This window comes from Aythya fuligula, chromosome 13 (genome assembly GCF_009819795.1).
Source record: "Aythya fuligula isolate bAytFul2 chromosome 13, bAytFul2.pri, whole genome shotgun sequence".
Classification (NCBI taxonomy): domain Eukaryota; kingdom Metazoa; phylum Chordata; class Aves; order Anseriformes; family Anatidae; genus Aythya; species Aythya fuligula.
Window position 1 is genome coordinate 20,510,307 of NC_045571.1, and position 13,265 is coordinate 20,523,571.

The window sequence follows — 13,265 nt, forward strand, 5'->3', positions numbered from 1 at the left end:
ATCTCCACACCGTTCCCTCCCATCACAGCATCCTTCAGCACAGCCCCAGCCTGTCCCCTGCCTGTCCCCTGCCGGGTGCCAACCCACACACACCCACCCCTCACTTCCCAACACAGCGCCGTGGCCCTGTCCTCCCCTCTCACATCTCCCCCTCCTGCTCCTGCTTCACCCCACACCTCTACCACCGTGCCCGGCCTGGGGGAGCTGAGCCCCATGGGGCTGCCAGGGGGACCCAGCTCACCCTGGGCTGTCTGCCTTCCTCCTGGGGGTCACCCCGAGCCCCCTCTCCTTCCCGTGGCTGAGCAGCACCTTGCTCGCCCATCCTGCCCGCAGCCCCCCTGTGGTGCAGGGCTTCGCCTCTCCGCACTGGGGAAGGGGCAGCAGCGGGGACGGTGGGGGCGGCTGCCCCTGCCCCTGAAGGGGTGGTGACAAAGAGCCCCATGGCAGGAGGAGAGAAGGCCCCCTGCACGGCTGCAGCAGCCCAGGGCTCTCCAGAGGGGGGCCCTGGTCCAGGTTAAAAGGAAGCTTATAAATATGTGCCTGGGGGTGCCCCCACGCTGCTGGATGCCAGCTCTGCGCTCCCCTGCGCCTGCCCCAGCCCAGCTGACTGGCGAGTCCGCGGTCCGACGGGACACAGCAGCTTCCCCCTCCTCAGATCTTGGTCTCGGGGCCGTTTGGGCTCAGTGCTGGGAAGGAATCTCGGATCCTCGCCAGCTCCATGGCGCAGAGGTGCCCGAAGACCTTGTTGTACCACTCCGGAGACCGGCCCCTGGAAGGGAGCAAGGCAGAGCGAGGGCTGAGCGGGCAGGGCAGCCCCCGGCCCGCGCCAGCCAGCAGCACCTCCCTTCTTGCTCAGCACAGCTCCGGCTGCCGTGGGCTAGGAGATGACCAACGAGCACTACGCAGCAGCAGAAGGCATGCGTGTCCCCCCCCTCCCTGCAGTGCACAGCACAAGGCAGGAGCGGCTCGCCGAGGCAGCGGGGGTGTCCCCTACCTGAGGTCAGCCCTGCAGATGTGCGTCACCTTGGAGCGCCCCATGCCGCTGGGCTCCATGAGGTACTGGGACGTCAGCACCACGGCTTTGACGCCGCCCTCCACCTGCAGCTTGTCGTGGTCCACCGAGATGGAGATGAGCAGGCAGGCTCCCCGCGGCAGGTCCGTGCGCCAGCGCCTGCCGACACAGCGCCCGCTCAGCCGGGGGAGCCCGGGGACAGGGCAAAGCCCTGGGGCTCGGGTGCCCCCTGCCCTCACCTGAGCACCACGCAGTCCCTGCGCGGGTGGGGGGCCATGCTGTCCGTCACGTAGTGATAAACCTCCATGTCCTTGTCCAGGGCCTCCACCACTTTGCTCTGCAGCAGGTCCTCGTCCCACAGGTGCCGCTCCCGGAGCACCCGGTGCAGCACCAGCGAGGGAGGCGCCTCGACCTCCGTGGAGACCTTCCACAGGCGCAGAGGGTGCCCGTCCCCAACCTGCCAGGGCCGAGCAGAAGGGTCAGGCGGCTGTCCTGGGAGCCCCGAGAGGCTTTACCGAGGGGTCTCACCACCATGGAGCAGCACCAGCACAGCCGCTGGCTAGGGGGAGCACGGGATGGGATGGGAGGGGGTGGCAGAGCTCCTCTGGCTGGTGGAGAGGATGCCCCGTGTGCGGTGGCACTTACCTTTTTGCAGGAGAGCTCCGTGTTCAGGGGTCCTGGGGTGCTCAGCCACCCCTTGAATTTCTCCGAGGACTCTTTGAGCAGGTTCTGGACGCTCTGCTCGAAGTAGGAGTGTAAATCCTTGCTTTCCCCCTGACACACAAAGTCAGCCAGGGGATGGGGGTAGGCATCTGCTGCCATATAGGAGCTGCTCAGCTGGAGCAGAATGTCGTGGGAGACCTAAAAGCAAGAGCACACAGGTCTTCAGAGTCCCAGCAGCAACCCATTGAACAAAGGAGGGGGGAAGGATGGGCACAGCCTGCTTGGACAGACATCCAGCAGCCTGTGAGCCATCCAGCCCCAAGCAGGGCTTCGCTGGCCCCTCACTGAGCCTGGGGCTGCCCGAGTGGTGGCACTGCTCTGCTGGAGGCTGTGCTCCCTCCATGAAACCCCCAGGGGCAGCCACCCACCTGGAAGAGCTTCTTGCAGTCGGTGATCATGTGGGACAGCCCCTGCGTCGCGGCCATGTTCTCGTTCAGGTCCTTCTGGTCGGGTTTCCCCACGGTGCCCCTCCTGTGCATGGCCCTGCGGGACGGCACGAGGCGCTGCGAGCGGTGCCCTCACCCGGGGCGCCCACCCCCGGCCCCGACCCCGCACCGCACAGCAGGGCAGGGGGAGCGGCGCCCTCACCTCGGCGAGGTGCTCTCCTTCTTGGACACGTTGAGGTGGAAGAGGGAGGGCGCCAGGCACACGGCCAGGTTGCCGGCGGTCATCTGGTTCTCCTCGGCCGAGGCGATGTCGCTGAGGAAGTAGAGCAGGGTCTGCAGCACCTCGCGGTTCTCGTCCGGCATCAGGATGATGGCAGCCTGCACCGCCTGCAGCCGCTGCTCCTTCGACACGACTGGGGCAACGCCTGCCGTCAGCGCCCGGGCCCCGGGGCCACCCCGGCCCCGCGCTGCCAGCCCCGAGCCCAGGCCCCCGCCCGCGCCCCCCTTACACTGGTAGATCTGCAGGAAGGTGTCGGTCAGCTTGCTGGTGAAGATGGGCTCGGGCAGGTCCCGGAAATATTGCTTCAGCAGGTCGGCCACGTCGTACGCAGACTGCCCCTTGTAGTTGACGTTGTCGGGGCTGGTTTCGTTCATGTGCCGCAGCGCCTGGATCCGGGACTTCACCCCCGATTTTCGGAAAATGCCGACCTGGGGGAACAGGGAGCCACGCTGGGACGCGAGGCAGGGCTGGCCCTGTCCCTGCCTGGCCATGCCAGACAAAAGCCCAGCTGCGGGACAGCCGAGGACACACCGAGAGATGCAAAATTCCCACAGACAACCTCGCCCTCCCCCTTTGCCACAGCCAAGCACTGCACGAGGTGACCCCTAAGGCTGGCTTTTCCCCCAGCCACAGCGCTACAAAAACTACAAAAACTACAAAAACTACAGAAACTACAAACACTGCAGCCCAGCAGCACCCCGGGGCATTGGCATCACCTGGTCCAGGCACTGGCTGCGGAGGTAGCGCATCGCCTGCTGGATGCTCTGCGGCAGCGGCTGCCCCGTCCTCTGCACGTTGATGATGGGCGGCACCCCGAACACCGCCTTGTCCCTGTAGTCGGGGGCTTTGCTCCGCTTCATGAACTTGGGCACGGTCCTGCGGGGGGGGACAGACCTGGTCAGGGCGGCGACCTGCTGCCTCGGCGGCGCGGGGGGCAGCGGGACACCGGGTGCGACGCACCCACTGCCGCGGGGATGCCTCTGCCGTGCTCTGAGTACAGGCGAGGAAGTTCCGAACAGGAGCCACAGCAGCTTTTATTAAGCCAACATGATTTAGTATTTGGCTTAGATAGAAAGCCATCGTCTCTCTCTTACATGGCTGTAACGTTTTCCATGCTCCAGTGCCGGCAGCCGCCACGCAGAGCAACGAGAGCTTGGTTTCAGGTTTTTTCCCTCCCTCTCCATCACCTTCACACGGAGTTCACCACCCCTGGGGCCCCCCTCCCGGCCCCCTCCCCGCCAGCTCACCATGTCCAGGCCTGCTTGTGTGGCACGGAGTACTTCTCCATGATGGCCGTGAGCCGCAGCAGGGAGCACTTCTGGAGCAGGTTGAGCTGTGCCGAGGACTGGCGGTTGATCTCCAGCGAGGCGGAGTTCAGGCTGGGCCGGTGGGAGTTCTGGAAGCTGTGCCAGCGCAGCTTTCTGCAGGGAAGGAGGGTGTTGGAGAGGCTTTCCGTGGCACCCGCTGCTTTGGGGGCGGTGTGGGCACACCGGTGGCCAGGCTAAGCCCAACACCAGCCCCAGGGCCACAGGTGCTGCTTCCCACCCCTCACAAACCCAGCACGAGAAGGTGCCAGGGCACAGACACAAAGAGAAACATTTTCTGTTGCCTCAGAGGAGTGCTCGTGCTGCCAGGCAGCATCCTCCCCTTTGGGCAGAGCAGGGGGGCTGCACGGGCTCAGCCTGCGCCCACACCCAAGGGCTGTGCTGGGGCAGCCCCCCGGGAGCCTGCAGGGAGGGCAGGGGCTCGGGCAGACACAGGACCACCACGCAGAGCAACGCCTCGGCCAAGGGACACCTCCAACACCCACTTTCTAAACAGCACACGACACCAACGAGGCAGTGCCCAGCACTAAAATCCTTCCCCAGTCTGTGCTGCTCTGGGAAGGCTCCTGCCCAGTGCCTCCAGTGCATCCCTGAGCCCAGCAGGGCAGGGGGCACGTTCCCTGCCCGTGAAAGCACCCACCCGTGTACCCATCCGTGCCCTGCCCGCAGGCACAGCCCCTCCAGCATCAGCCTAGCAGGGCTGAAAATCCACAAAACCCTGCGATAGCTGGAGCTCCCTTTGGGAAAAGGGCAAGGGAGCACTAGAAAAAGAAAAATCATTCCAACCCATCCCATCCCATCCCAGCCCCATGCAGCCAGCAGAGTGCAGCAGCGCGCCATGCCCGGCCCTGCTCGCCCCCCCCACGGCCTCCGTGTCCCTGCCTGGGGGCTGGTGACACGCGTGGGCTGCCCCCCGGGACCCCCCGGGACCCCCCCGGTACCTGCAGGGCCTGGTGAGCGAGGCTCCCACGCCCGAGTCGCGGCGCTCCCGCATCTCCAGCTCCTCGGCCTCGTTGAGGGAGTTGCCCGTGCTGTCGAAGTCGCTGGCAGAGGTGCCGACGTCGGACATGGAGCGCTCCTCGAAGTGCAGGTTGGAGGGGAAGGTGGGCTCCCCGCCCGAGTCCGTCTCCTCTTCCTCCTCCTCCTCCTCCTCCTCCTCGCCCCCGTCCTCCCCGTCCAGGCCGGGGGAGATGGCCTTGTACCAGAGCTCCACTTTCTGCTGCAGCCCCCACATGTGCTGCAGGATGTCGTCCAGGTTCTGGTAGGTCACCTCCCCGTCCAGCTTGGCGAGCTCCTCGGCGCTGCCGAGCTCGGGCACGTTGTCGTACACGCTCACCCGGCTGCCCAGGGAGCTGCAGGAGCCGCGGCGGCGGCAGGCGAAGCCCCGTGGGGAGGCCGAGCCCTCCCCGCTGCTGCTGCTGCCCCCTGCGCCCCCCGCCAGCCCCTCGGGCTCGCCCCCCGCCTTCCAGCCGGGCAGGGAGCTGCTGCCCAGGGGGCACAGGCTCTCGATGGAGAGGGATTTGGGGAAGGTGCCCGGCTTGTGGTCCCTGGGAACGTAGACCAGGCAATCCCCCCGGCACGCCGGCCGGGGCTGGCGCTCCCCAGCAGCCCAGGTGCCGCCGGCGCCCACGGCCGCCTCGTAGTCCTCCAGGTAGACCCCGGTGCGCTTCGACTCCGGGCTCCCCTTGCCCCTGCCCAAGCCTAGCAGGCGGTTAGTCCTGTACGACACCGAGAAGAAGTGCTTCTTGCTGTGGAAGGAGGCAGCTGCCCCTCTTTTAGGGGAGCTGCCCTTGGTGGCCGTGAGGTCCCCGTTGCTCTTGGCGGGGTCCCAGCCCGGTTTGGCCATGTTGCCACTGCCCTTCTCGTCCGGGCCAGCTTTCTCTTTGTCCTTCCTTCGCAGGGACTCGATCCTCTTCAGGAAGCTGCGAGACCTTCGCTTCTTCAGCTTCTCCTTGGGGCCCTCGCAGCCGGAGGGCGGCTCCGCCAAGGAGCGGGCGCTGGAGCTGCGGCCGGGCTGGGCGACGGCGGCAGCGTCGCGGGCAGGGGACGGCTCGGGCGTCGTGACCACGATGCCGGGGGTGCCGCTCGTGCTGCCCGTGCTGACGCTGCTGTGCAGGGACACGGCCTCCAGGTTGGTGCTGAGGTCGGTGAGGACGCTCTCGCGGCTGGACGCCTGCCGCATGGCGCAGTTGCGCGCCTCGGAGGCCTGGGAGAGGACGTCGACGGAGCCCACGCGGGACCACCTCTTGCTTTCCCGCTGGAAAGCCCACCGGTTGCTGATGGCACACAGGTCCTCTTCCTCGGAGTCTTCATTCTGCGGGCGGCGGAGAAGAGGGGACGGTCAGACCTGGGGTCCCTCAGCCCCGGTACACCCCCAGCCAACCCGCTCCATCCCCTGCTGCCACGGGGCTCACGCAGAAGGAAGAATTGCTGTGCCCAGGCTCAAGAGCCACATGGCGAGGGGAAGGTGCTATTTCTGTACTCCCCTGAGCAGCTCCCGGGCCCTGGCTCTGTATTGATAGCAGCATGACACGCCGCTGGTGTGCCCTGATGGGTGGCACGGTGCCCACACACCCAGCAGAAACACGCGGGCCATGTGAGCCAGCCCAGAGCGAAGCGTGCTGCCACGCACCCCGCTGCCACGCACCCCACTGCCACGCACCCCGCTGCCACGACCCCCAGCACCCCCACGCCAAGCCCCACGGCCTCGCTGCTGCCGCAACAGCTGCGACCAGCCCCAGCCTCGCACACCCCAGCCCCTTCCCCCCTCTGCTTCTTTGTGCTGCGGGGAAGGGGACCCGGACACGGGAACAATGCCCCGCGCTGCAGCCTTCCTGCCATTCTGCCCGGCAGCTGGGGGCCTGGGCGCGGGCGATGGTGGAGGAGGAGCGCGGGGTGGAGGTGTGCCGCAGCGGGGTCTCACCCAACCCCAGCTCGTGCTGTGACACAGACAGCACGGCACACACCACGCTGCCACATCACCCTGCAGGGCAGGGAGCTCTGAGCAGTGCTGAGCAGCAGCCCAGGGGCAGTCCTGGCGCACCCTGGAGTTATTACGGACAGCAGGCTCGCTGCCCCCCCAGCTGCGCACGCTCCCCTCGGGCCCAGGACTCACCTGTTTACGCTGAAAGTGGACTTCCAGCTTCATGGAGGCACATGTGTTCAGGGTCATCAGCCTCCTGCAAGGAAACGAGAGAGCTTTACCCGGCTGTGGCTTCCTGCTCTGCCTGCAGTGCTTTCCTTCTTTTCCTATTTTTTTTTTTGTCTATTTTTTGTCTCTGAGCTGCTGTTGTGCCTGGTCACCTGTCACCCCGCAGCTGCGGCTCCAGGGATGGGACACGCGGAGCCTGGAGCAGCTCCAAGCCCGCTCCCAGCACAGAGCAGGGTCCCCAGGCGGGCTCCCGAAGCTGCGCCCTCCTCCCGCAGAGACCTGGGGGCACTCGGCACCTCCTTCACCCCGGCACAAGAACCCAGTCCCATGAGCCCTTGGCACGGCAGCCGAGGGGTTTAAACCTCTCCAGCACGCCGGTGGCACAAGCGCTTGGTCGCAGGCCAGCAGGGGTTGTGCAGGCAGACATCAGAGCAGCGCCCGCCGCCCGCACACAGGCACCAGGACGTCCCGGCCGTGCCCCAGCGCCCGCAGCCACCCCAGCCCCGCGCGTGCTCTCCCACAGCAGCAGCCCCAGCACCAAAGGATGCCTGGCTCCCTCTGCTCACAGCACCCTTGGGTGCTGCCAGGGCCCCTCGGCGGCCGTCCCACCCCATCGCTGTGCGCCCTGGCTCCCGCAGCTCTCCGGGGGCTCGTCCTGGGCTGCAGCCACCCACGGGTGGTGGGAGCCCTGCAGCTCCAATGGTACTGCGAACGGCACCACAAGCACAACAGAACTGTTGTTCCAGCATGCAAACACCATTTCTACACAGCTGTTAAAAAGAACCTTAGGCACATTTTACCAAAAATGTGGCTCGTGTCCCTTTCACGATCCTGCTGCAAACTCCTGAAGAGGAGCAGGCGGCAGCGTCCTCACAGCGCTGCTCATCGCGGCTGCCTGGCTCCAGGACAGCGCTCGGACAGAGGCTGCAGCGAGCGATTGCTCGGGGCAGGAAGGTAACTCGGCAAAGCCATGGCCGCACAGCAAACCGCGATGCTGTGTGTGAGCTCTGAACCCAGCCTGTGCATCCAGCTCAGGGCGAGGTGACCTGGGTGTGCCTGGCGGCCACCTGAGAAGGTTCACCGCCTCCATCAGCAGCCTTGGAGGCAGCGTGTCCCTTATCCACGAGAGCTGGGACCGGGCTGGCCCCGCTGCCACCCCTCTGCCCTCCCGGCTGCGAGGGAGCGGCAGCAGCGAGGGGACCGGGCTGGGGAAGCGAGGCAGCAGGAGCCTGCTGGCAGCAGGCGTGTGGGGAGGAGGAGGCAGGCAGGAGAATTCCCTTGGATGGGCTGCAGTTTTCAGTGCCCTCCTCAGCTCTCAGCTGCAGGCCCCATGTCCCCAGGCCCCCCCAGCGGCTCCGTCCCAGCGGCGCCGGCTCTGCGCAGGCTGCCAGGAGCTGCGGGACGGGGATGACCTGCTGCAGGCCAGCAGGGCACAACGACCTCCAAAACGCCTCCAGCCAGCCAGGGGAAGACAAAAGGGATGTGAAAGCCTGGGGACAGGTGCTCCCCCCAGCACCTCGCAGCCCCCCAGCCCGCCCCACGCTGAGCGCAGCCGGGAGAAGCCAAGCACAGACAGACAGACAGACGGAGGGGTCCCTCCTGTTTGCTCTTGGTCACGGCAGCAGCATTTAGAGCTCATCTCCGAAATCCCACACTGCTCCCCTGCCAGAAAACCGCGCGGTGGCACCTCCCGGAGCTGTTCTCAGCCCTGCTGCTGCGAGGAGTAGCGCGTCCTGGTGGAAAACGCTCGGTGCGGCTCTGGTTGCTGGGATAGCTCACACCGCACAGCCCCGCCAGCAGGGCAGCCCTCCCTGGAGCAACCAGCTGCGTGTCTATTCCAGGAACCACAGCGGGTCGGACAGCACAGAAAGCCAGCAGTGCCAACCAGCTCCCGACACAGCGCTGCTGAGCGCCCGCAGCCCCTCACGACCTGCACAAAAGGTTCGCTAGCGGCGTGGCCTTTCCACGGAGCAGCTCTCCTTGCACAAACGCTCAGCAAATCCCTCGCTGCGTGTTGCTCCCTGTCGCAGGTGGCTTGTGCCTGGTGACCAAGTGCAAATCTGTCCCCAGCCACCATCTCACCCACGGGCACTTGGACCCGAATCTGGCTCACACCACCAGCCAAGATCCCTTCGCTGCGCCCCAGAGGTGTCCCCCCTCCACTTCGTTCTCAGTGATGTTATTTAGCACCTTGCAAGACAAAGCAACATGAAAGCGTGGGGCAGCCTGGCTCTCTCCTGATGACCACACACGTGAGGCATCGCCCAGAGCAGCCAGCGGGGAGCGGAGCACAGGCAGCTGGTGCAGCCAACCCTTTGCACCACGGCTCGGTTTTACAGCTCCCCCCTCACCTGCAGCGCTCTGCAGCCTGGAGGTACCCACACATGAAATTACAACACAGCCCGAAGGTTAAAGAGCAGAACTCCCAGCTAACGTCTGTCCTCCAGCCGCTCTGCATGCCCAGAGCTCCCCCAGCACCAGTCCGTCCCGCACGACGGCCACGCGGCAGCACGGCGCATCCACGGCCCCTGCAGGGCTGGGCGCAGGCACGGCACGGCGCCCGGGCGGTCAGCCGGCTGGGAGGGGGCTTTACCTGCAGAGGGATTTGAGGGAGTCCTGGTCCAGGAAGCTGTGGTCTCTCTTCACAGCGCCGATGTCAAGCGGGAACAGCGAGTCTGGGGAGGAAGGCGAGAGGAGGATGAGCGAGGCAGGGAGCCCCTGCAGCCCCGCGGCCACCGCCTGCTTCTGGCACTCGGAGGCTCTCGGAGAGCAGCCGCCAGCACCCACCAGCCCCAGCAGGCCCTCACCTCACCTCCCCAGGGACACGACCCCAGTAATTTGCTGCCCAAGGCCCCATGCAGCGCCCAGCAGCAGCGGGCACGTCTGGACCCCAGATTCTGGTCCACAAAGCAGAGGGAAGAGGGAGCTCAGTGGAGATGTTGCTGCTGCTGTGAAGACCTGTGGCCTCAGCCCAGGGTGGATTTTGGAGAGCAGCCACAGTCCAAACACTACTCGAGGGAGATCTTGGCACCCATAAAACACCACTTGGCATGTATACTGACCCCTTGCTCCCTCAGGCTCCCTTTGCCCACTAATCCACCAGGGTGAGGAAAGCCCCTGGGGACAGCTGAGAGCTGCTAAGGGGTCCCTGAGCGTGGAGGAAGCCACAGCAGCAGGGTGCTGCCGTAGTTCCAGATCCCCTGGGCAGCAGTTAGAGGACCAAGGAAAGGCTCTACATGCTCAGAGCCCCTGGGCGGTGCACTTTTGGGTAAGCTAAGGGGGGTGGCGAGGTGCCCGAGGGCCTCCATCCAGTTCCCTGCTCCTCTCCACGCAGACCCAGAAAGCTCTGCTGGGACCAGCTGTGCTGGGCCTGGACAATTAACCACGAGTCCACGTCTGGTCGTTAATGAAGCTATTGAGCCTAATTACCAAGGGATGCCGAGCCCTGCCAGCTGGGGAGAAGAAGAGAATGAAACAGTTATAGGATGTGGAAAGTCTTGCTCAGGGCGGCTGGGGCCAGGCTGCTTCATTCGCAGCTGCAGCAGCGCCCCGAGCTGGGGCTCACCTGCAGGAGCTGGGCAGCCCGTGCACGGGGAGCTGCCCCGAAATAGAAAGCAGAGCCGAGGGGGCAGCCGGGAAAGCCAGCACCCAGGGGGCCGGAGCGTGGCTCTGCTGGAAGGGGTGGGGGCGGTGGAAGCGGGCGAACAATGGCTGGCGGCGCTCCCCCCGCGGCCGGGCTTCCACCTATTGTCCTGCCGGGGCCGGGCTGCAAGCGCTGCTTCGGCCCCGTCCCAGCAGGGACCGCGTGCCCAGCGGGCTCGGAGCAAACACGGCTGGGCAGACGAGCTGCAGAAGAGTTAATTGCAAAGTGCCTGCGAGGGGGTGGAGGTGGGACCCGGCCCCTCCAGGCACCGTCCCGCTGGGAACCGCAGGGCACGGGCACGGAGTGCTGCGTGTGCAGGGAGCACAGGCATCACTGCCAGGGCAGGGCAGCAGCCTCGGGGATGTGTCAGGAGTGACGGAGGAAGGAAATGTCCCTTCCCCGCGTTACCTACCCCGTCTGCCCGTGCTGTGTGCTCCCACCCCCTGCGAGCATCCCTAAGCTGCTCGGGCACGGTCGCAGCCCAGCGCCTGCCCTGCCCTGCCCGGGTGCCCTGGGAACTTCCTCGCAGCCCTGCCCGAAGGGGAAAGGTTCAGGAATGCAGGGAAGTTAACAGCATGGCTGGTTCTCCACACCACAACCCGGGCTGAAGGCTTAACGTTTTAACGTATAACCATGTAATTAGTAAGCGATCCCCGCCGTCCTGCCCTCTCCCAGCGCTCTGTGACCTCCCCTGCAGCCACCCTTGGCACTCAGGCCATACACAACCAGGACCACCTGCAGGATGGGGACTTTCTGCTCATCCCCACTGGATGGAGAGCTGTGACAGGCAGGGCGTGCTGGGGGCCCAGAACACATCCCCAGGCCATGTCCAGCCACCAGGAGCCCAGACCTGGCTGTTTGGAGCTGTGCTGGCTGTTGGGCTCCCCGGCGAGGAGCAGGGCTGCTGGGCTGCTCCCCCCCCATCCGCAGCAGCAGAGCAGCGAGGGGCTGCGGGTGCCCTACTCAGGAGCGCTGCCCCCATCCCACAGCCCCCCCATCCCCAAGCTCTGCGCCCCTGCCCAGGTCGGATCCGAGCCCCCGGGGGGCAGCAGGATGACGGAGGTGCTGCCCCTCGCCCTGTGCTGCTGCACGTCCTGCCTCCGGACCCCACACCACGAACACGGCTGGGCTGTCCCCAAACCCAGGAGAGGAGGCAGCAGCTCTCACCTTCATAGAGCTGCGCATACTGCGGGAATCCTGCCGCTCGCAGCCAGTCGCAAGCTTTCTTGGCTTCGATTTCTGAAACAAAGCAAAGAGACGGCCTGAGCATCGCGCCGGCAGAGGGGATGCTGCACCGAGAGCTCCCCACACCGGGAGCACGCCAGTGTCACCTGCACCCGTCTTTCAAGTGCACAAACCCAAAAAAATGACTGACTGTGAGACAGCGAGGCTGGGGAGCAGCTCGTGTGCCTGGGGGGGCACCATGCTGGGCACAGGGCAGGCTCGCTGCCCACGGCTGTGCAGGACAGCACAGCAGGAGCTGCTCGGCCACGGACACCCCGCTAGCACAGGACAAAGGGGACGTGGCACAAGAGTGACAGACCCACGAGACAGTTGTAACCTCCTGAGAATGGGATCACAGAATCACAGGACGGTTGGGGCTGGATAAGACCTTAAAGACCAGGTAATCCCACCCCCTGCCCAAATCCCACCCAGCACCGCCAGGGCTGGGGCACCCACAGCTCCTCTGGGCGGCCTGGGACAGGGCCTCAGCGCCCTGAGCGGGAGGAATTTCTTCCTCATATCTAACCGAAATCTGCCCGGGCTTACTCTTTGCCCTATCAACGTCCTACCACTGCTCCTTGAAACATTTCGTTCCTACACCCGCCAAAGCAAAGGACGTGCTCTGTCAGGCAAGAGCGGAAGGTTTTTATTTTCACAATCAATTCAGAGCCCATCAAAGCTTAGGGCCGTTCACTTCATGGGCCTTTTGCAAACATCCTCCAGAAAAGCCTGCCAGAGGAGCCTTCCATTTTCCCTCCCACTTCCCCCATCCCGACCACCCCCTTTTCTTTCCAGCTCCCTTTCCCCCAGCCCGCAGGGTGCCCTGCTCGGGGCTCGGACCCGTCCCAGGCAGGGGAATTTCAGCGGTGCTGGGCCCAGCCGTGGCTGTGGCCGGGGGACGCAAGGAGCCCCCCTGGCTTTCTGCTGCCCCCTGCCCGGCCCGGTTCCCTCATGCACAGCCCAGCTATCCCCAGGGCGAGCCCATCCGACTGCCGGCACCGTGTTCTGGGAAACTCCTCAGTGTACGGGACCTGAGGGAGAGCAGCCCGCAGGCAAAGCAGGCGCAGGAAGCCACCGTGCGGTGCCAGCAGTCACTGGGGCTCACAGATCTGACGGTGCCAGGCGTTTGACCTCAAACGCAGACAGTGTGACCGCAGCTTCAGATCCCTGCCCATCCCTCCCAGAAGCTAAACCCAGTGCAGACTGGGATTGGGCCTGATCCACCAGGAGTGATGTTGGTGGGGCTCCCCAGCCTCATCCCCCCCCGACAGCCCCAGCTGAGAGCCCCGCTCCTGCTCGCGGTCCCAAAGCCGCGCACAAGGGCAAGCTGAGAGGTTCAGTTGAGGGCAGGACGCAGCCAAAACCCTCGGCCCAAATACTTGGGACGTTTCGGGGAGGAGGTTTGGAACGAGCATCCGAACGCAGGTCCAGGCTGCACAGCTGCCCTTAGCTGCGTGCCGAGCCTCGTGGGAAGGGCAGGGCTGAGAGCCAGGACCCTCTGCAGCCCCCACAGAGCCCAAA

The 13,265-nt window shown here is 65.5% G+C and overlaps 1 protein-coding gene across 3 annotated transcripts in view; it reads right to left on the bottom strand.

The window, feature by feature from the left end:
• Positions 1-444: 444 nt before the first annotated feature.
• The window catches only part of STARD8 (StAR related lipid transfer domain containing 8), a 35,614-nt gene continuing 22,793 nt past the window's right edge, over positions 445-13,265 (bottom strand). Inside the window, exons 2-14 of one of the 3 annotated variants that reach the window (XM_032196504.1) lie at positions 11,688-11,759; positions 9,471-9,552; positions 6,842-6,905; positions 4,668-6,040; positions 3,649-3,822; positions 3,118-3,277; positions 2,631-2,829; positions 2,324-2,534; positions 2,104-2,218; positions 1,658-1,873; positions 1,252-1,469; positions 1,024-1,171; positions 445-769 (exon numbers count right to left, since the gene is read on the bottom strand). In XM_032196504.1, the coding sequence (XP_032052395.1) occupies positions 527-769; positions 1,024-1,171; positions 1,252-1,469; positions 1,658-1,873; positions 2,104-2,218; positions 2,324-2,534; positions 2,631-2,829; positions 3,118-3,277; positions 3,649-3,822; positions 4,668-6,040; positions 6,842-6,898 (3,114 nt within the window). In that variant the 5' untranslated portion in view covers positions 6,899-6,905; positions 9,471-9,552; positions 11,688-11,759 and the 3' untranslated portion in view covers positions 445-526. Of the gene's footprint in view, positions 770-994; positions 1,172-1,251; positions 1,470-1,657; positions 1,874-2,103; positions 2,219-2,323; positions 2,535-2,630; positions 2,830-3,117; positions 3,278-3,648; positions 3,823-4,667; positions 6,041-6,841; positions 6,906-8,078; positions 8,083-9,470; positions 9,553-11,687; positions 11,760-13,265 lie in introns of all 3 variants that reach the window. The other 2 variants (XM_032196506.1, XM_032196505.1) reach the window with 2 other exon arrangements.